Below are 22,716 nucleotides of genomic sequence, written 5' to 3'. Positions count from 1 at the left end.
CGGTTGACAAATTTCTACCGGTTAATTTTGTCTACCGGTTTATCGCCCACCCCTACGTAATGGTATGAAAGGGATACATACATTGTTACAGTACTAAAAAAAAACTGTATTTCCCCTTACTTTGAAACAAATAATTCGTTTGTGGTATAAACAAATACAAACTCACTAATATTAAAAGACGAAATGAGATCTTTAATAACCAGCGTTATTTTGCCCCTTTGCTTCCGTCATTGTCCTGTCAGGGTTGCCAGATCTCCGTAACAAAACCAGCCCAATGGCCATTCGAAATTAGTCCAAAAGCATCCTAATGACTATTCACAGCCCAAATACCACAACTAATAAACCAAATTCCTCCATCTCTAACCAGAAGAAAAACATCAACTGGTGGAAACATTTTAAAAGTAGCCAATTTAGAACTCAGCCGAAATGCCACAAACCTGGCAACGCTGCCTTTCTTTAAACATTGCATTGGATGCATTGTCTGTGCTGTTCAACGGTGGTGCGGGCGCCTGTGACGTTGTCATTATTGATTATTATCAATTTTATTGATTAGTTGTTGTAGCCCTAATATTAACAATTGATGGTAAGCACACAGTTGACTTCCATAGTAGGAAAAAATACTATGAAAGTCAATGGGTAGCGTCAACTGTGTGGTTGAAATTCCTGTAGGTTTAAAACAACATGAGGGCGAGTGAATGACGACAGATTTTTTTGGGTGCACTTCTCGAGCTATTGAAATGATCTTGATGTTTCTCAGAACCAAAACTAAAACCTGAAGGTTAACACCCATCTTTCAAATGCTTTACATTTATAACAAATGTAATTGCTATATATAGCACAAAGCAATCCATTGATATTTCAAACTAGAGTCCCGACACACCTGCAGTAGACATACACGGCTGTACCATGATCAAATATTATCTTTAAACCAACACTCCTAACATTTAGTCTTTCAGAAGGTAATAGATTTGCATAGTTTAAACATGACCAGTAGTTAGACATCAAACAAATCCAGTCGACAAAGCAAGTTTTGCTCACTGACAGCCTGCAGACAATACATGCAGTGTAAGATTACCCAACACATAAGGGTAATGATGTGTAACTCCTAATGTTCATGAATGAGCTCAAAATGATGTACTCCTACTTTAAGTGGGTTTCTCATTCCAAATGGCTGTCAAGCTAAATTTTTGTCTAGCTGTGCCGACTGTGTTGGGTTACCTATATAACCTAATGAATTCTGCTTCAGCAAAAAGCGGAGGGCAGACTGTAATCCAGCCCTTGCTATAGAATGTGTTTACTGAGGGTATGTAAAAAATAAATCAGTGTCACCTGCTAGCAGCGTATATCATGGGTTCGATCCAAGGATCATACATAGTGAAGAAATGTATACCTTGTCACTTTAGATAAAACCATCAGCCAAACGTACACTTGGGTAATGAGGGTCACTTTTCACTTGACTTTTGAATAAAAAAAGCTTAACTATTCAATGGTCCCAAAACAAAGGAAGGACTCTGGATGTACTTATATGCATCCAGTCGCTTTAGGGCAAACTAGCTTGCATCGCTCGACAAAAGGCACTGGCATTGTAAATCATTTAACCTGGACCAATGAATTTGTTCATCACCATATAAAAACAACTTCAAGAGCTGGAAGACATTAACATTTGAACATCCAGTGAATAAATTATGCAAAGCTTAGAAGCAACAGTCAAATATACTCCAGACAGACAAAAGGTCAAAGAGTTCAATCAGTCAATTTAATATCCACAACATTCAAAAAAATTTCACTTGACTGAAATGATTTATATGACCTCAAATCAAAAGGTTAAAGGTGTATGTCTGAATGTTTACATTTTTGAATGTTTCAAAAAAAAGTTATTAAATGTATTATTATTTTGCCAACATATTTATGTCTTTCATTAGAAATAATTTTCGTTAAAAATGCTTAAGATTGACTTGGACCTAATATTGGAGAAGGAGAGGCCAGAATAGATGGAATTTCTTCAGTACAAAAAAAGTGTCTCAGGGTGAGACCTTAAGAAGCTACTTGATAAAATCCAATACATTTTAACAAGGGTGACTACAAAGGAGACAATTTTTTTTTTATTTTGAAAACTTTTAGTCACAGTAAAACTCACTATATGTAAATTTGTTATTTAAACGTTTAGATGAGTATATATATTTATATATAAACAATATATAACAATAATATAACAATGAACAATATAGTCTTACATCATTTTTATCTTTGTTAATGTTAGTTAACTGTGCATTAATGTTAACATGTCCAATACAAAAGTTAACAGACAGAGATTAACAAGTGCTGTTGATGTATTGTTCATTGTTTGTTACTATGTTACCTAATGCATTAATTAACGGTAACAAATATAATCTTATCTTAAAGCCCACCATTAAGGCTTTAATAGTCATGAAACTTGTTTTCTTAAACTGTATCTGATTTGGCATTTGTTTGAAAGTTTCTTTTTTGTCCATCCTTATTAGCACTAAATTAATGTGTTAAATATTCAGCCATCCTTTTTTTATGTTCTTAACTTCTTATATGACTTTCAGTTTCAGTTATTTTATATATATATATATTATTTTAGAAAAAATGCTAATGACCGTAAACTTTTACTGAATATGCATATATGACAAACACAAAAGCTGCAGCTACATTCGAAGTGATTACAAGTATTTTAACTTTAAATAGGGTTTAAATAACTAACTAACTAAAATATAGTTTCAAGGGATTTTACTTTATTATTCTCATAAAATTTACTTTAAACATCAATAAAATGCACATAAAATGCATTAAGTAAAGAAACTGTATCATTAAAAATTTATTTAAAGCTCAATAAGGAAAAATATGTTAAGATAAACACACTTAAAAAAAACCTTGTTGAACTTACATTTTTAAGTCGAATCAACTTAAATTTACACTTAAGTTCTACTTTCTATCTACATTTTTGTATAAAATTGAATTATTTCAACTTTATTTTTTATAAAAGTAGAAATTAATTGTAAATTCAAGTTGATTCGACTTAAAAATGTGAGTTCATATAGGAATTTTAACAGTGCACGGGACACTGTACATCAGTGTTTGTTACTGTCCTTGGTTTTTCACCTCATGTGTGTCACCTAATTAAAAATGTATTATTGTGGTGGTGCAAAGCAGGTAAAGTTACAGTGAGACTGTATTTACCCTCTGATCCTGCATTTAAGAGCAGTTGTGTTTGATTTTAATCTGGTTGGGTAAGGAAACTTAACCGTTTCATTTCAGCTAAACTGGATAAAGGCACTCGACTGTTAAATATTAACAGACACATTTATTTCACCACTTCTATTCAATTAATCACAGACCTTTGTGCTGTGTGTCATTTTCCTGCTGTATGAAAAGTGTAGTGCAAAAGTACAAAAAACTGAAAGTTATATAAGATATATAATATGACAAACATAAAAAGAACATACAATAATTATGGCTGAATATTTAACACATTAATTTAGTGCTTATAAACACTTCCAAACAAATGCCAATTCAGATAAAAAGTTTAAGAAAACAAGTTTCATGACTATTGAAGCCTTAATGATGGGCTTTATGATGAGATTTGTTAACGTTAATTAATGGATTAGGTAACATGGTAACAAACAATGAACAATACATCAACAGCACTTGTTAATCTCTGTGTCTGTTAACTTTTGTATTGGACATGTTAACATTAATGCAGAGTTTACTAACATGAACAATTGTATTGGCATTAACTAACATTAACAAAAAATGAAAATGCTTTAAGACTATATTGTTCATTGTTAGTTTATGTTTTAGATAATGCATTTACTAATGTTGTTAACAAATACAACCTTATTGTAAAGTGCTATCCCACAAAAACAAGAAATGTGACTGTTAAAATGTAACCTAAAGGTTTGCGCCTCTAACGTTACTTTTCATAATGTTTATTTAATGTTTTTCTCACCCAATACAATAAAGCCAATGAAAATATTTTAAATGATCTTTTGTGGGTAATTTTTCAACCAAAATAAGTGTGGGATTAATTGCGGCTACTTTGATATATCGGCAAACCACATAATTTATTCCAGTAACAAAACTGTAATTGATTGACAACCCTTATAAAATAAAATACACAGTAATACACAGTTAAATAAAATAACACATTTCAGTTAACATTCATTGAAACGTATAGAAAAATGTCTAAAAACTAAAGAACTTTGATTCACATATTTTCTTTAATATTGAAGACAAATGCGATATGCGGTATAGTTACGAAATATTTGATTGATTTATTTGTGTTCATTCTTGGACATGGTTTTGTTAGTGTGCATGAATGTCTTTCACTCAGCACAAATTCCCCAAGAACGGCTTTTTCCTGTTATTTTAGTTTTTTTTTTACCATTGTTGCTTTGTGTTGGGGTTAGATTTAGGATTTGGGTTAGGAAATTATTTTATGTATTGGTTTCTAAAAAAAAAAAAATGTCTACAATTTAACAGAAATTAATTTCAATCCCACACAAAAATGACAATTGTAAAAAAAGTAAAAAAATTTGAGAAAGCAATACATAAAATTACACACAAAAAAAGTTTTGCTCTAGTGGGTGACACTAAAGAGACATTTGCGCCCAATGACACGAATAAAAGAGGAAAACCGTGTACACGAACACGAATAAATAAATAAAATATTTTGTGATTATACCATGAAATGCCTTGAGGTAGGGTTGCGCATGTCGCATTTATCTTCAATATTAATGAAAATAGGTGTTGATACGTGATAACTTGCTAAATGATGCGATAAATAATGTGTGATGATGCGATAATGCTTTGATTTCGTAAAATCAATTTAATCTTATTAAAATACATTTTAATTGCTAAAATTATGTAACAAACATACGTTTTTACATTCTTTTTGTTCAATAATCACTTTTCATACTCTGGAGCGTGTGGCGTGTGTACCGCGATATACCGTCGAGGTTAGGCATGGGCCGGGTACTGGTTTCAAGGTATACCGAGGTTTAAAACAGTCAAGGTTTCAAAACCACTAAAATGTTCTGTGATACCGTCTCCAAGGTATGAGCTGTGCTTATACAAAATTCATTAAATCATGAAGTCATGTGATTGATTTGATGTTTACATTTAATATATATTACGAAAATATTATATATGTTTTGAAAGCATATTATAATTTTAAGGCTTTATTGTACCTGGCATTTGAAAATAACACATTTTAGTGTTGCAATGGCAATACCGCAACACCGTGAAACCGTGGTATTTTTGCTGAAGGTTATCATACCGCCAGAATCTTATACCGGCCCATGCCTAGTCGAGGTACCGCGGGACAACCAACTGTTGTATATATGAATCTGTTACCTGTTAAGTTAATAAGTAAGCAAGCAAGACATCAAAGGCAATGACACTTACCGAAAAGACTGCATTCTGTAGACCGAAAGGAATCGGTGTGAGTCTCGCTAAGGCCACAATTTTGAGTCCACTTCCCCCCTCCACGACCCGAATGACAGCACTCAACTGTTCACTGCTGCCGATCTTATTCAAAACCCAATCCGTCAGTAATCTCTTACACGCCACATGAGCAATGAAAGTCCCGATCAAAACCCCGACCATCACCAGACCCATACCCAGCACAAACCCGTACAAATACCCGGCGGCCACGTTTAACAGGATATATCCCCAGCCGCAGGGAAACGACACCGAGATCAAGCCCACGATAAAGAGCATGGCTCCCACAAAACTGTCCAAACTCTCCACCCACAATAAAGCGTCCTTTAGATACTGGCGCACCAGTGCCACCGATGAGAAGCAAACCGCGGTCAGGATGCAGGCCAGCAGGGCGCTTTTACAGCAACAGGTGGTAATACAGCACGGGTGTCTGAATTCGGGGGTGAAGGACACACCGGTGTCGGAAAGGCTCTCGGTGTCCGACTCCGACTTTCCGCCGTTTGCTCGCTCATCAAAAACATTGCAGATCAAGATGTCAATCTTGTCACATTCCAGAGAGTCCGGGGTCCGGTGGAGCCAACGGCTCAGCTGGATCTGCCCTTTACCAGCCGTGTGCTTCAGGGCTTTCAGTAGACCCTGCACTGACCCTGAGTTCCACATGTTTCTTACCGCTTCATATGAATGACTGGTCCGATATGGTGACCCTCGACTTTCCACGTTGCCAGGAAGCGACGGTCACTTCTGATAAGTCTAAGCAAATCAATTAGGGAAAAGGGATACGCAACAAATACTTTAGGATAAAAAACAAAAAGTCAATGTGTAAAATAGCAGCAAGCGCGTTTATCTGGGCAGAAATGATCTAAACTCGTCGGACCACTTCAAGGAGTTCAGATCCAGACGTGTCAAATGCTGATCATTCACCAGTGCCATGATCTCCTAGATCAGGAGTATAAAATTCCCTTAGACATCCCAATCGATCGTATCAGTGTTCCGATCTCAACTGTTATTGAATCTGGCTTGTGAATCACACACGCGCTCAACTTTCCAGATTTCAGGTATAAGCACACATCACCGCAGTATGATGATCCAGAGTCCAGCCTGAAGTCCTGCTGCCGCTCGTACAGCTTAACATGTCAAATCACTATTCCTAAATAAGCACATTCACAATAATAAAAAGTCGCGCTAATGTGGTGGTTTCTTTAGCCAACGGAGTTATTTTCTTGGTTTTTTGAAGTCTTCAGCGAGCTCTCGTCCGTATATGTAATCGATGTTTACGCCGAGCGTTATTCATACCACTATGTTTGTTTCCCAGAATTCCATGCGACGACATCACGTGATCTCATCTGCCGTTCCACGCGGTTGTGGCTAGAAGGAATACAGCTACGGTGAAAATCTCTGTTTTCATCCTACGTCTACCCAAAACCTCTCCCTAAACCCAAAATTTGATGGAATTTAGGCCGAGGCTGTGTTCTATCTAACAGAACCGCTGTTTCATCCTAATCCTAGCCCAGCACCTAACCCAAAACCAACATATCGCGAGATTTGGCCGTAGCTGTATCCTATCTATTCAGAACTGTTCTACGCGCACACACGCCACAGTACCGCGAGAACAGGTAACGACTGTCTGTGTGGGGTTAAATATCATTTTTTCCATAGACTGTAAAAAATAGGATTTTTCCAAAACAGCAGTAGTAACTAGACTTTTTGTAAACGTCACAGTCAAGGTTGTAGTAAGAAAGCAATATTTAACGTGCATGCTGAAGAGGAAGGGAGTTGCCACGGTCCTGCATATTTGTTCTTTTTGTTACGGTTGTTGTTTTAATTTTTTTGTAAGGGACTTGAATTATGCAATTATTATTAACCTAAACCACAATGTGTCCCGATTCTTTTGTACATTTACACAAAGCCAAAAATCAAAACCAACCTGAATCCTTCAATTTAATTTGCATTGCAAACCCACTAAAACACACAGAACACGCTATAAACAGACACAAACACACTACAATAAATAAATCACAGACTGCCATGTTTTTTTTTTCTATTTTACTTATTTTAAAAAATTTTTGTCTGATATAATGCAAATAATGTAATAATAATGTAATCGTAGCAATTAATTGAGAAGTGCACAAATTACTAAAAAAGTAAAGAATTACTTATTTACTTTAAATTCACTGAAAAAAAACTAAACAAACAGAAAATATAAATTATTTAGCTAAATATTGGCCTGGCTCATATGTTTACAATGTTTCTCCTGTTTAGAGTGTTTTGTCCTATTTTTGTCTTATGTTTATACATACAGTCCCCCACCAGCGTAATTTCCTTTTCTTTTTATATAAACATCCTAGTGGAGGCAAGATGGTAAAACGTTGAAGTGTAAAAATGTAAAATGATAAACTTACAAACAACCTAAAGGCACAATAACAGAAACACCAAAAATATACGAAGAGACCTTATCACGGCCAGTCACCATTGTCTTTCTTGGATTACTCGCTGTGTAGTATCTCTTACACTTATTGAACGATAATAAGATAAGTGTTTGGTTATTTCTATGCTGTAAAGAATATTTGGGAAGACATTGGAAACATTGGACTTTACCCTACTTTCCTGAAATTACATTTGAATGAGTTTATCAGTATTTATTATTTGACTGTTAGCTGCCCAGATAATGGGAATGCCTTGAGAAAACAATGTTTGCCTAATATGGTGCAAAAGTGTCTTTTAAGCCACATTAAGCAGTTCAGACCTAATGACTGCTCAGTCTAACAGTGACACGTTGATGTACACGAGGTCATCTTTTGGCTTTGTCCATAAACCAGTCTCAATGTAATAGACAAAAATGACTAATGCTCAAGGGTGTGGCTTAAGACTATTTAAAAGAGATTGTGACCTTGATCAAAGGTTTTTTGAATGACAATGTCTGCACAGCATGTTCAGTTCTTTGCCTTTGTTTGTTCGTTGAGCACAAAAGTTGCTGTTTGTAATGCTGTGTTTGTTTTATGGGTGCTTTCGTGGCATTTTACAACTATCTTAATTCGTTAGAGTTTTTAGTGAGCTATAATTTTTTATTTTATTGTGCATTAGTAGACAATTACAAACAGGCAAAAACATAATTTAACCTCCTAATACCTGGTTTTCCACATATGTGGACATCAATTTTTGTTGTTGTTGTTGTTTTCACCATAATACTTTATTCTGTGTAACTGGAACCTGTTGTACACAAACGTGGACAAAAAATTGTTTATTATATTTATTGGTTCTTCCTAACCCCAAAATAGCTGGAAGAAATCTGAAAAAAAGACAGACTAAAACCCAGGTCTTAGGAGGATAATGTTAGATAACAGTCTCATAAAACAAATCACAATTTTAAGGAAGAAGTAAATAAAAGAGATAAAAAATAAATACATAAGATAAAAATAATAATAAAAAAACATATATAGAAACATAAGGGGTTTCGAAAAGTTTAAAGTCCTTCAACGAGTTAAATAACATTCTTCCACTTAAAGATTTACAGTAAATACAAAATACTTTTTGAAAAACAGAAAACATTGGCTTTATTTTCATATTTACATTTATAAATGTAACATTTCCCCATTATGAGCAAATTATTCAATAGAAATCTCCAGTGCACAAAAAAATTATATAATATTTAAAAAGCTGAGATATCAGAACAATTGTATCCTAATATCATTACATTTCTTGACGTTTGTGTTGTTGCCATATTTTACCACAAAGTGGCGCTGCTACTTCGCTATAAAGTCTTTATACGCCGTATACGCGCTATATCACGGTGAAAAGTGTTGCTTTTATTGTTTAACAGTAATTGATTTACAGCGAAGGGGAGATGAAAGCAACAGAGTCGGAACCAACTAGTTCAAGTGAACTGTATGAAGCACAGATAGCCGATAATGCGCGAACATATTGCCTTTCAATGTTAGATCACATTTGAAATGTATATATATTTTTTTATCTTTCCTAAGCCGTGAGAAAGGTAATGGTGAGACAGTTATTATTGCTGATGAGGATTTTAATGAGGAAATAATAATGCGTGTGACAGCGCACAGTAATAAGCGCACGTGATTGGTGGCAGCCAGCATCAGGACCAGTGGCTCGCTGGAGTAAAGCGGACACAGTGCACATATCGCTCGCGTTCATTTTGCATGCACTCGCAATCGAGTTGGTGAATTAGGGTTTATTATAACAAAAAGTGTTGCATTCATCAAGGAATAAACATGGATTGTTCAGACGAAGTGCACTCACTCTCAGATGAAGCCTGCACTCCCATGGATTTAAAAAAAGGAATGTCAATATTTTTGGATGTAAGTATTTTTCATAAACTGTTTTACTATTTTATGATCAACTTAACGATAACGAGAAATAAATAAAGACACTTGTTATAAATTGTTATAAGAACCTGTTGGTGGATTCATTCGAGATATATTCATTTGAATGACTACTTTATCAAACATATCTCTTTTAAGATATTCAGAGTTATGTTAATTTGCTTAATAATTACTCATTTATATATTAAAATGGTGAAATTTATCTTGATGAAATAATTTTTTTATACATTTATATTTACAATAATTTAATTTAATTTGATTATTCATTTATTCTGTCTATTACGTAGACATAATTCACACATAGATGCTGTTATCCAGCATCTTGACCAGTAGTACTGACATTTCTTGACTCTTTTTTTTTTTAAATAAAGAATTCGTTGATTGTAAAACATGTAAAACAATTAATATAAAAACTATTTATTCAATTATTCATCAATTCACTGATCAAGTAATCTTTAAGACAGTTCAGTTTGATGAATCTGTGTTTCAAAATGTGATCGTATAAACCGATTATTGGAGTCTTGGCTGGATATTAAAGTGATGGTGATAAGAAACCATCAAACTCCATATATATATTCAAAATCTAAATTCTGCTGGGTTGTTTTTAACCCCAAAGTGGCCAGAACACATGCTGGGTTATTAAATAAACCTATGCTGGGTTGTTTTAAAGCAATGCTGGGTTGTTTCGACTCATAGGTTTGTTAATTTTAAGTTATTTACGGTGATAAGGAACTCATGCATGCACATTTGCAATAACTATATTCATATTTTATATTTCATAATAGCTAAATAATATTTGTGTTGAAATGTGATATTAAATAGTCTCAGTTTTGCGACTTTAAAGGGATAATGCAACAAAAAATGACAATTCTGTCATCATTTTCTCACTCTAATGTTGTTAAAATTTATTTTTTTCTGATGAACACGAAAGAAGATATGTTGAGGAATTTTTGTACTGTTAATTCTTTTATCCTGCTATAAAAGTCAATGGGGCTCATGATCAGTTTGGTTACAAACATTCCTCTAATTATCTTCCTTCGTGTTCATAAAAAAAACAAAGAAAGAAAGGTACACAGGTTTCTAACAACATGAGAGTGAGTAAATGATGACATAATTTTCATTTGTGGGTGAACTATCTCTTTAACTTCAAAGGCATCAGGTAAAGGCCAGTTGTAGTTTCACTGGATACGTGACGTGTGTGTATATTGTTAATTATCATAGCGAAATAAGGAAGCACCATTCCCAGACCGAGTGTTGGCATAGTTTTTCACTCCTCTAAGGAGGCGGCTAATTTCAGTCTTGGCATGCCTACCAAAGGACCATATATTTAGAGTGTGAATATTCTTGCTGTGAATTGGGACTGCCACGGCATGCCTGAGCATAGGGTGTTCAAAGTCAATATACGCATCAACACTTTACTCTATCTTTCATCTCTGCTCTTTTTAGGACTCTGACTAAATCATTTACAGCACCAACATCCCTTTACGTTATCAACATGGTTGAATTTTTCCATTGCACTTGGCTATGTACTGATATTCTCCTTTTTGGTTTCAGATATTGAGAAGAGCTGACAAAAATGGTAAGATACCGTATTCATTTACTATTTTGTGTATGTGGTTGACCTGTGTGATAAACTGTTTATTATAGACTTTGAAAATGCACATATGGCACATCTGTAGGTTTTAGTGGTTGTCCCTTCCCAGTCAATGCTGATGCTTTGTTGTCATGGAAACACTAGACTGGTCATATGTTCCTTATTGATAGTCAATATTTGAAAACAGTCACAACAAACCAATTTGTGCTCCCCTCCACATTGATTTGGTTTTAGCTGGTGTGGATTGGTGCGACTGATCAGCATTAAAAATCAGTTTGTGCTTTATGAGCTCAATGCTTTTGGGTACAGCATTTGGTACCAATATGTACCTCAGAGGTACTAATAAGGTAGGTAAAAAAGTGCACTTTTTTAAAGGGTATTGCACCAGTAACATCAAGGAACCATTTTTTTTTTTACAATTTTTCTGACAGTGCAGGGCGGGGGTGTGCCTTATACTTTTATTCATTACCTATATGGCAAAAAATATATATTTTCAAATATAATTTAAAATATATTTCAAAATATACAAAAACTGGCCCAAAAATATACAGTATATGTGCTAAAATATATTTTGAAATATGTTTACAAAAATATCTTTTTCACCAATATATTTTTTGGACATTTTGAAATACATAGATATAAATAAATAAATAGATTTTTAAGCATTTATATTCACATCGCATTGGAAGAAAAAATTGGTATGTTACAAACAAGTTTGAAAATATTAAAATGAAATATATTTTCAACTGCAAAAATATTCTTATAATTGTATATTTTATACATACTTATAATTGTATCCTTAAATTTGATAATTTTATATTTTGGTCAGGAAACTTAGTGCTTGGTAAAGATTAATCGTGATTAATCGCATTCAAAATAAAAGTGATTTTTTGGCATAATGTGTGTGTACTGAGTGTAATTATTATGTATATTTAACCACACACACATACATATAGTCATTTCAGATTTTTTAATGTATATATACTTTTTTAAAATGTATATATAATATAGAATATATAAAAATATACATAAATATATATACACATGTCAATGTTCCTTTAATACATACATGAATGTGTGTGTATATGTATATATACATAATGATTACACACAGCACACACTCATATATTATATATATACACTTTTATTTTGTATGCGACACTAATACATCAGGGCTCAACATAAAGGACTGCCCGGTGGCTTGGGGCAAACGTGAGAGACGTTGGGGCCAGTAAAAAGTATTGTGACTTGCCCTATCGGGCCAGTGCTTCACCCTCAGTCACTAAAATATATTTTCATCAATATATTATTTAACATCTTGGAAGCAGACATTTACTTAAGTAAAACACGACGAAAGAAACAATGCAATATTTTGCACAATTTGCTGTCAGTTTACAGCTAAAACACAAAAGTTTGGAGCCTTTTTTTGTTGGAACATGTCTGTTGTATATGTATACAATTATATTTGACTTTTGAATTATTATTTTTAAATATGTGACACTGACTTTTTTTATTGGGGCCAGTGAAAATTTTGGCAGGGTAAGTGAAAACCTGAAAAACTATAAAAAAATATTTGCGCTGAGCCCTGTATATATTTGTTGCCCCTAAAATAAATTTTGAGATATATGTTAATAAATGAAGGTTAAATATATTTATAAAAAAAAATATTAAATTAAGCTTTACTTTCTACAAAATGTTAGCATATATTTAAAACATATTTTTGCTGAATGGGTAAGCAGGTGCTTATTATCCCAAGTGACTTAAAAATGAGAGGATTTAAGATTTTGTCCAAGGATTCAGCAGTAAGTACTCATACTGATATACATTACTCAAGACAGGTGTTTATAAAATCATGCATGAACATATTTGCACATGCTCACCTTCATTTGCTCTCGTACTCCAGCCACATTTTTTCCTCTAATATTCTTGCACTGCATTCTGTCTCACATTGTGAATTAGTGGGTGTGTAGCGCGCGCACATGTGCAGCAGTACATTTATTCTATTTTCAGTATAGCCTGGCATGACTCACCTGTCACAGTTCATTTCAAAACCTCTGGGCGCAGACGCTTACTAACATAATCTTCTAGCCCTGTTGCAATCGTATTCTTGTGTTCGTGCTTAGCACAGTGCAGAGCATTGTAAATACCCAGGGACCTCACATGCTGATTAAAAAAATGTATACCATGTAATGCACTGTAAAAAAGCGTCGTCGAAATGCATACGTTTGAATAAAAGCATCTGCTTAATGCATAAATGCAAATTTAAATGTGTGTCCACATGAGATTTAACTCGATGTCTAAACAATCTGATGTTTGATGAACTTGACTTGCTTAGATGCAAAAAGTTCTCTATACAAATCTAATATGAATACAATTTTTTTGTTTTGTACCGTATGTTTTTTCTCTATAGATGATGGGAAGCTGTCATTTGATGAGTTCAAGGCTTATTTCTCGGATGGCGTTCTGTCAGGAGATGAATTAAAGGAGCTTTTCCATACGATTGATACTCATAACACAGAGTAAGTCAATCACTTACATACTTTGTGACAGGGTTCCACATATCTGCACTTTTTACTGAAAAATACATAAAGATATTTAAGACATCCCACTTGGACTTTTTTCAAGAACCCTTTAGAGCAGTGGTTCTCAAACGTTTTTGGTGTGCCCCCCCCCCCTTGTGTACGGTGCATCTCATCATGGCCCCCAAAGAAAATTTGTGACATAAAACTTTCCAAAACTTATAAGCTAATAATTTTGAATTAATCAAAACATATTCAATGATACAATGTAGTGCTGTTGGTTAGTAACCTTATTTTTCTGAGGTTTAATTAAACATAATTCATGATAAATTAATGTATTTTATAAAATGTTATTAAACTGGGCCCCCCTGGCACCATCTCGGGGCCCCCAGTTTGAGATCCACTGCTTTAGAGGAACTTATTCATAAATTACGCTTCTCTGGGGAATGTACAAAATGCAGGAAACTCACAAAGGGGTGATTTTTCCAGACAGGGCTTATCCTAGTCCCAGAACCAAAAACTACTTAAATGTCCTAATACAACTATTGTCCTGGTACCTTTTCAAAAAGTAAACCTCAAAGTACATATTAGGACCCTTTTAAAAGGTACCATCCCGGTGACAACTTTTGTACATTTTTTTTCTGAGAGTGTAAAACAATGTTGTTGTTGGTGGTGGTGTAAAACGACACAAAGCCAAGCAGCGACCATGCAAGTCGAAATTTTACTCTCATACGCAAACAAACAAAAAAGCTGAGAGTCCAGTTTTGGTGCTGTTAGTATGAATTTACAGATCATTGAATGCTTATGGCTTTAACTGACCCATCAGCCAGTCTGTTTTTATGATGTCATAACAACAGACTGTACTGTAACATCCACAGAGGATAATGGGAGGGCTCGTATTTGATCAGAGATGAAGAACTGATGTCTTGTCAAACTGATGCTTATCCCGCTTATGGCTAGTCAAACACAGGCACATCAATGGTCCATGTTGGCTTGTGAGTGTGATAGAGATAAAGATAGAGATGGTAGATAGACAGTGTTGAAATATTTTTGTTATATAAATGTCCGAAAGACTGAAAACATTTCGGAGCAGTTGTTTGGATGACTTTAAAAATGTGCCTGTAGTTCAATTACCAGAGCACAAAAGTTAATGGGTTCGATCCCAGTTAAAATACATACTGATCAAATGTATACCATGTAATGCACTTCTAAGGGGCAGGACACACCAAAGCTTTTTTCCACGGATGAAAACACCTGAAAGATGCTGAATGCCAGCTTTTTCTTCAGCTGAGCGCTTTGGCATCTGTGATACTTGTCCCGCCCCTCCTCCACTGTGATTGGACGGCCGTGTGAGAACTGACATTGACGAGCAGAGCTTTTCACCCAAAAATTTTAAAAAACGTTCAATTGGAAACAACTGAAAACATGCTCAGGCTGCGGGCGTAAAAGCTTTGGTGTGCACGCCCCCTAAGTTAAGGTGACCAGATTTTTTAAATGAAAACCAGGGACATTTCCTAGTTCAATGGTCAAAATATCATTAAAATCTCATTTGTTGTTATCTATGAATTAAAAAATGGGGACAAAACATTTTCTGCAAAATTACTTTCTTACTTAGTATTTTTGTCTTGTTTATCTAAAAATTCTTAAATCAAGATGCATTTTCTTCATAAGCAAAATCCCCTAAGAAAAAAATCTGGCTTTAAGACAAAAAAAAATTAAACTGAAGTGAATTTGTGCTTAAAACAAGCAAAAAATCTGCCAGTGGGGTAAGATTTGCTTGTTTTAAGCATGAATTTGATATTTTTTGGTCTAAAAACTAGACTTATTTTCTTGGGTCATTTTGCTCATCAAGGAAACGAATCCTGTTTTTAAGAATTTTTAAATATTTGTACTGAAAACGAGAAAAAATACTAAGAAAGTAATTTTTATAGTGTTTCTAATTTAATTAATTGAACAATTTCTATTTTTTCTATTCTATTTTTTCCTCTTTTTTTTTCGTGCACAAATATTACCTATTTATCAAAACTTAATTCTAAGGTACTTCAGCTGATTTCATAGCATTGTAAATGTGAAGAACAGAAGCAATAATGCAAAATGTAAACATATTTAGCCTACACAAAACAAATGCTCAGTACCATGCTGTGTTCAGTTCACTTCATTGGTTTATTACTTTAATTTAACATGAGTAGTTAACACCCGTTAACTTTGTCTGTTTTCATATCTTATGATAACTTAATTGATGATAACTTGATGACGCTTTCTCGTGTGTCTTGTAGTAAATTCTTCTTCGCTAAATCAGTGGCGCGCAACTAAGAAATCAGTTATTTTGACATGATGGACAACACACTTGACGGCTAAATACATGTTTGGCGAGCTTTGCGTCGTGCGCCCTCGAAAAAGAAGAAGTAACTGGCCCCCATTGTTTAAATTTAAAACTAATATGATGGATATGTCAGGATCCTGTCAGAATCTTGTCTTGTATTACATCTAGTTCATTGTGACAGGTTTCTGACAGTACCATGTTTTGTGTGGGAACACGTGGCTATGGATTATTTATAATCAGGCCACATGTTTTCCCACACAAAACATGGTACTGTCAGAAACCTGTCACAATGAACTAGATGTTATACAAGACAAGATCCTGACAGGATCCTGACAGGATATAACAAGATTTTGCACTCCTATCCCTTTGAATAGGGCACAATGCAATGCTCAATATGGCTGCTCTGGCAACGCAAGTCCCGCCTTCCAAGATAAATTAACCAATCATTAACGGATAAAGAAGACTGATGATTCTCTGTTGGAGGTGCTCTGTAAAGAATCACATGAAGTGCTTGCCAACCTGTGCGCATGTGCAGTCAATCCCTCCAGAAAAACGCGATTATGTGATCGCATGATTCAACGCATAATCAGCCAAAGTCCACATATTTATGCAGGGGATGCATTTTTTCAAAAACACCACACTTTGGCAGCATAAATTGCAATTTCCATGCGCAAAATATTGCAGGGCTTGCATGATTCATAATCCCAGCATTTTCATAGCAAAAGTTGAAAAAATTTCGCATTTAATTCACACAAGCTTAGCCATGTCCCCAGTTGCCATGGGAACATTACGAAGTGACGCATTTATGTGATCGCATGATTCAACGCATAATCAGCCAAAGTCCACATATTTATGCAGGGGATGCTTTTTTTCAAAAACACCACACTTTGGCAGCATAAATTGCAGATTTCCGTGCGCAAAATATGCGGGGCTTGCATGATTCATAATCCCCACATTTTCATAGCAAAAGTTGAAAAATGTCGCATTTAATTCACACAAGCTTAGCCATGTCCCCAGTTGCCATGGGAACATTACGAAGTGACGTGATTATGGGACGTGAACATCATTCAAAAGCTGCAAAAGCTGCAAACAGTTTTTGCAAGTTCCCGCAATTTCCTTCCATACAATTGCATAAATATCCCACATATTTCATTGCATTTTTTAAGAAAACGTGCCGCAAGATCAAAGATTTTTGCCCGCAACAATCACAAAAAAACTCTGTGTTTTTCTGAAAGGACTGGTGCAGTAGCAAAAACAACATTTGAAGAAATGTGTTTTAATGTAATTTTACACACAAGTTATGGTAGCTACAGTTTAAGTCAGGTGTAATTGTTGGGCAGAAATATGTTGTTTAATTGTGATATTAGCACACAATTTTAGAGATCCATCTTTTCCCATTCAAGAAGAAGGGACTTTAGTCTTGCATGACTGAAATAACTTCCCGGAGGCGTTACAACTTACAAACATGGCCGCCTGGTGATGCGACATCCCTAAAGGGACTTTAGAGGAAAGTCACAGTACCCCTTATGTAATCCACTATTTATATGCCTTTTCATTTGCATAATTGTCGTTTTGTGTAATGTTTCACACTCCTTCACAATGAATGTAGTGTAGTTACTAAAGTAGCCAACACAATATCATGACAATTCATAAATGGCTGATTCAAAGTAATTTGACAATCTCATTCAGTCAAAATTAAGGGTGGGGTTAGGGGCGGGGCTTCATAATCTTTCATTGCTGTATGATTCACATCAAACAAATTCCTGTGAGATTTGGCCGGTGTAGCATATGTTATCCGCAGCAGCAGATCTGTTCCTGTTCTCACCTCCACACAGAATGAGTCCATGTCACTTAAGTCATCTTGGTTTCCATAGCAGCGGTTCTGGCTGGTCCGTGCTCCCTTTGTAGTAGGTGTTTGATGAGAAAGTGCTTCTAATTTTATTTTACATCCATTGTGTGGCCAGGGCAGATTTGGTTTTGATGTGATATTTCAAAGACAAATCACTATCCCATGCCTACGTAATGGTGGGCTCTTTCTTATACCGCAAACAAAATGTTGTTTTGGGCCAAGCATCAATTATTGAGTGTGTTTACATGCACAGTCTTATGGCGATTATGCTTAATAAACTGATAACATGTGGGGTCATGTAAACGCATAAAGCGTTTTAGTTTTTATTATAATCGGGACACCCCATAAAAGGCGTAAGCAAAAATACGGTCGGCACAGGTCATTTTTTTGCTCATTAGTCATTACCTTGCATGTTTTGTTCATGTGTGCATGTCTCCGCAAAGTAACGCATAAAAGTCTGCGCTCGGCTCATGCAGTTGGCAGAGAAACAAGCTCATGTTACATTTATATTTACAGTGTTGTCACTGCCTGCGAGAAACCTGACAAATCTCCAAATGTAAATGAAGTTTTCTGCATAGCCGGTTTATTGACTTGCATGTAAATGGATGAAAACAGATTTCTATGAGCAGATTTTTGATAGTTATCTGCTTATTCTGTGCATGTTAACACACTCCTTCATTAGGACAGATAGTGAGGGTAAACCTGAAACTTCATAACAGTGCCCAATTCCCTTGCACTTTGTACCTAGACAATAATAAAATTTGTGTAAAATGTAAAACCGGTGATACCAAAGATATTGGATATAACAAGATATAAAACTCCTATTACTATAAATAGGGGACAACGAAACTACCAAGTGGCCACTCTTTAGAGTTTACTTTAGAGCATTTGCATTTAAAACGGCATTTTTAAAGGAAAACGATCCTCGTTTATACTGGCATTTTAAAAAGAATCTTCATCCACACTATACACCACCATAAACGCATGAAACATGACCAATCACGTATTTGGGCATGTGCATAAAGTGCATAAAAAATTCATACCTGGGTCCTTTGCCGGCAACTAAAACAGACACTATTCAGGGTTTCCCGCAGAAAATTTGTTAGTTAAGGTGGTAGGTTTGTGCAGGTGGGTGGGCCGGGGGCGTGGTAATCAAAGGGGAGGGGCGTATGCGTCATAATAAAAATATTTTTATTTAAAACACTCAAATAAAACTCAATTTTGAAGAAACTATGACAGAAAATGAACACGTACTAGATTATTAATGAATGAAATGTTTTATCAACAGGCTAGTTATCCTTCAGACAGTGACGGACCATGTCTTTCTCTCATTTCGGCCATGTGGCGTTTGGTGGAATTTTTTTTTTTTGGATGACCTGGTTAAGGTGGTAGGGTATCCCGAACTGAAAAGTGCTGAGGGAAGCCCTGCTATTTTTGAGCCTATAAAAATGTATTTGGAAAAGTCTTCAGCTCCCCCTACAACATATTAATATGATTAATAGGTTAATGTTGATGTTATAAACCAAACAGAAAGGTCTTTATGATTTAAAAAGGAAGCATTCAAGTCAACAGTACTAAACAGTAGCGAACTTGAAGCAAAAATAAATATCAGCAAATGCAAACTTCAGTCAAACATATTAGGAGGTGAAGTATAGCTTTAGCCTACCAGAAATTGTCTTTTGTAAACATATGTGAAACTTGAGTGTGAACTGCCTCAGATAGCACAGATAGCCACAAATGATACACCATCTTTTATTTTAGGTCCTACTCTAAACAATGAGTCCATTCACAGCATTTTCTTTGGTTGTGTGCATATATAATCCCTTGCTATTTATTATATGTGCAAAACAAAAAATTAATATTTATATGAAAAATGTATTTTCACACCCTTTAGTAAAATGAGAATAACTTTTGAATGCGACATGCTAAAGAGTTCATTCTTTTTTTGGGTGTTTACTGTCTGCTGCTGCTAACAACCAGAACTGTCTGCAGTCTGCTAGAGCACCCAGAACCAGAGTTATACACTATCAAAAACAGTATTTACAACATAAAAAAAGAAAATTTGGTGTTTCATCATATGAAAAACAACATAAATAACAAAATTTGTCACAAACAGCAGCTTTTTATGTAACTTCAAAGGGTTTTCTTTAAAATGATATAAAGAAATTGCATTTATTCCACTGTATGTGGTTATGGGGACACTTCAAATGTTTTTAGGCAGAAATTGTATACAAAAAGGGAATTATTCCTTCCTTCATTTGGAGTAAAATAACTTTTGCATTTATTATGATAGAGAAAAAATTCCTTTTTCCTCTGTAAGCTGACAATTGCTGGAATCAAACAAAACTGTCTGCAGGGACCTGAGATACCCAGGGCCAGAGTTATATACTTTCAAATAAAAACTTTAGAAAAAAACATCAAAAAGCGCCTATTTATTTTTGTGTTTATTAGAGGACTGATATCACATACAACCATGTTGAGCACTTTCAACAGTGTTTTATGTAATTTCAAAGGGTTACCTGTAAAATGATACCAAACTTTTGTATGTAAACCTCTGCATGTGGGTATGGGAAGCTTTTGAAATTGGGTAGGCCAAATCCAGGTAAAAATCCCCAAAATAGCTTCAGGGTGTAAGAAGTTAAAATGTGCGAGGTCCGTGCACGTCCTCCGCTAGCAAATAGCAAAAAGCGCAATCGGCTAAACGAGCATTAAATATTAATATGACCTTGATTTTATTGTTTTTATTAATTTATATTCACAAAACTTATCAACTAAACATGGATTAAAATGAAGAGACAAATTATATGAAACGAAATTCATTTTAAAGTAGCAAACAAAACTTAAATTAAACTTGAAAATAATGTCTGACCCATTACTATTCGCCCTTCATATTGGCCTTTAGAACGCCCTATATGGCGTTTAAAATTACAGTCTATCTTTTGTAATAAGCTAACTAAATTTACACAAAACATAAACAACATTACAACAATATTCAAACCCAACAATACTCAAACATTAATATAAAACAGACATTATCTATAAGGAAACATGTTAAAACCATCTGATATAGCGTTTATAATAGCTGGTTGGTAGATGTTTACTATTTTTTGCAAAACCTCCGTTGCAAACCTCAATTTACCTGAATAAAAATATTTTTTACTTTGAAAATGATGCGCTGTCACGTTAACATCAGCTGTTCGTTTACATAAGACCTTTACACTCAGAGCAACGTCTGAGTTCTTAAACTAAAACAGGGTCTACGAACGACTCCGTTTATGAGGGTCGAAAATGGAGGCATAGTGTAAATGAAAGGCGTAAACGTGGCAAAAGTAACGTGTTTTTTAAAGGTAAACGCATTAATGTAAACATAGCCTAAGGTCCCACCTACTGGTTAAAAGAACCAATCATCAATGGATAAAGGCTGATGATTTCCTGGGGGGGACTCGGTACAGAGTCGCATGAAGCGCTTGCTAATCTGTGCGCATGTGCAGTAGCTGAAATGACCTTGAATAAAGGTGTATTAGTGCTATTTAAGCCTAATAGGTCATACACACCAAACGCGAATTCAACGATTTGCGCGAGTAGATTACATACAAAGCAGTGGCTAGTGACTTCTTTTTTTGAAGCGCACGATGCGAAGTTCATCACAACATATATGTAGCTTGTCATGTGTGTGGTTCGTCATTTCAAAATATGTGTTCTGCGCTTTGAGAGATCGTGTGTGCATCACGTGTCAGGCCAAAATATGTGCCTGCTGCGGACGTGTCTTTTATCAAAAGCGTTTATGATAAAAGAGATGCTAGCGTTTGCCAGATACTCACATAATCTCATGCGTAATCAGAGTTTACTGTTAAGGAAGTGTCTAGCGTGTATTTTCTGAACGTGAACATCTCTTTTATCATAAACGGCAGCAGGCACTTTGACAAAACACGTGATACACATAGGATTTCTCGACACGCAGGACACATATTTTGGAAAAGGGATCCACACACGTGACAATCCGAACACTTATTTTGAATTAGCGCATCCTCAGATGAGCAGTTACGAGCCGCCACTGATACAAAGTCAAAGGAAAGATGCGAATAGATGTGAACACGCACGGGGCACTGCGAATGGCATGAATTGAGTGGCCTCAAATATTCAACTCAAGTAAAAAAAATTCACAAGACACAAAGTTAAATCGCGCAAGTAATCAAGGGCGCGGAAAGTGATTCTTCGCATTTGGTGTGTACGCAGCATAAGAAACAAAAGTTATGATGTCAGGTTTAATTGTTGGTTTTGTTTGGTGATGCATTTAGAAAACAGCTGCATAAAACTCTTATCTTAAAAACTCATAAAAAAGGTTGAATTGACTGGCAAAACCAAGATTTAAGTTCATGCTGCATTTTAAAGTGTAACAATGATGGTACCCTGAGGTTAAGTTCTTCCTTTAAAGTGTAATTATCTAGTCTGAGAAGAGTTTTGTCTTTGTCTATGCTGTTCAAGGGACAATTCAGCTCAGATAAAGAGGTGTGAAAGGGACTAATATAATCATACGCTGGGTCTCATATAAAGGATTAACTACCATTGAAATACAGTGCGCCTGTGAAAAGTATCCACTATAATGTGGTATTAAGGTTTATTCATTT

The 22,716-nt window shown here is 35.0% G+C and overlaps 2 protein-coding genes across 2 annotated transcripts in view; one reads left to right on the top strand and one right to left on the bottom strand.

Annotated features, from left to right (window-relative positions):
• Window positions 1–6,761, bottom strand: part of tmem64 (transmembrane protein 64) — a 15,498-nt gene extending 8,737 nt beyond the window's left edge. Inside the window, exon 1 of the mRNA XM_065290972.1 lies at window positions 5,428–6,761. Within this exon, the coding sequence (XP_065147044.1) occupies window positions 5,428–6,123 (696 nt within the window). The 5' untranslated portion in view covers window positions 6,124–6,761. The remainder of the gene's footprint in view (window positions 1–5,427) is intronic.
• A 2,550-nt stretch (window positions 6,762–9,311) lies between these two features.
• Window positions 9,312–22,716, top strand: part of necab1 (N-terminal EF-hand calcium binding protein 1) — a 47,595-nt gene continuing 34,190 nt past the window's right edge. Inside the window, exons 1-3 of the mRNA XM_065291020.2 lie at window positions 9,312–9,779; window positions 11,358–11,382; window positions 13,808–13,916. Of these exons, the coding sequence (XP_065147092.1) occupies window positions 9,693–9,779; window positions 11,358–11,382; window positions 13,808–13,916 (221 nt within the window). The 5' untranslated portion in view covers window positions 9,312–9,692. The remainder of the gene's footprint in view (window positions 9,780–11,357; window positions 11,383–13,807; window positions 13,917–22,716) is intronic.

Source organism: Paramisgurnus dabryanus, chromosome 19 (assembly GCF_030506205.2).
Source record: "Paramisgurnus dabryanus chromosome 19, PD_genome_1.1, whole genome shotgun sequence".
Taxonomy (NCBI): domain Eukaryota; kingdom Metazoa; phylum Chordata; class Actinopteri; order Cypriniformes; family Cobitidae; genus Paramisgurnus; species Paramisgurnus dabryanus.
Note: the sequence above shows the minus strand (reverse complement) of the source record. Positions and strands in the feature narration are given on the sequence as shown.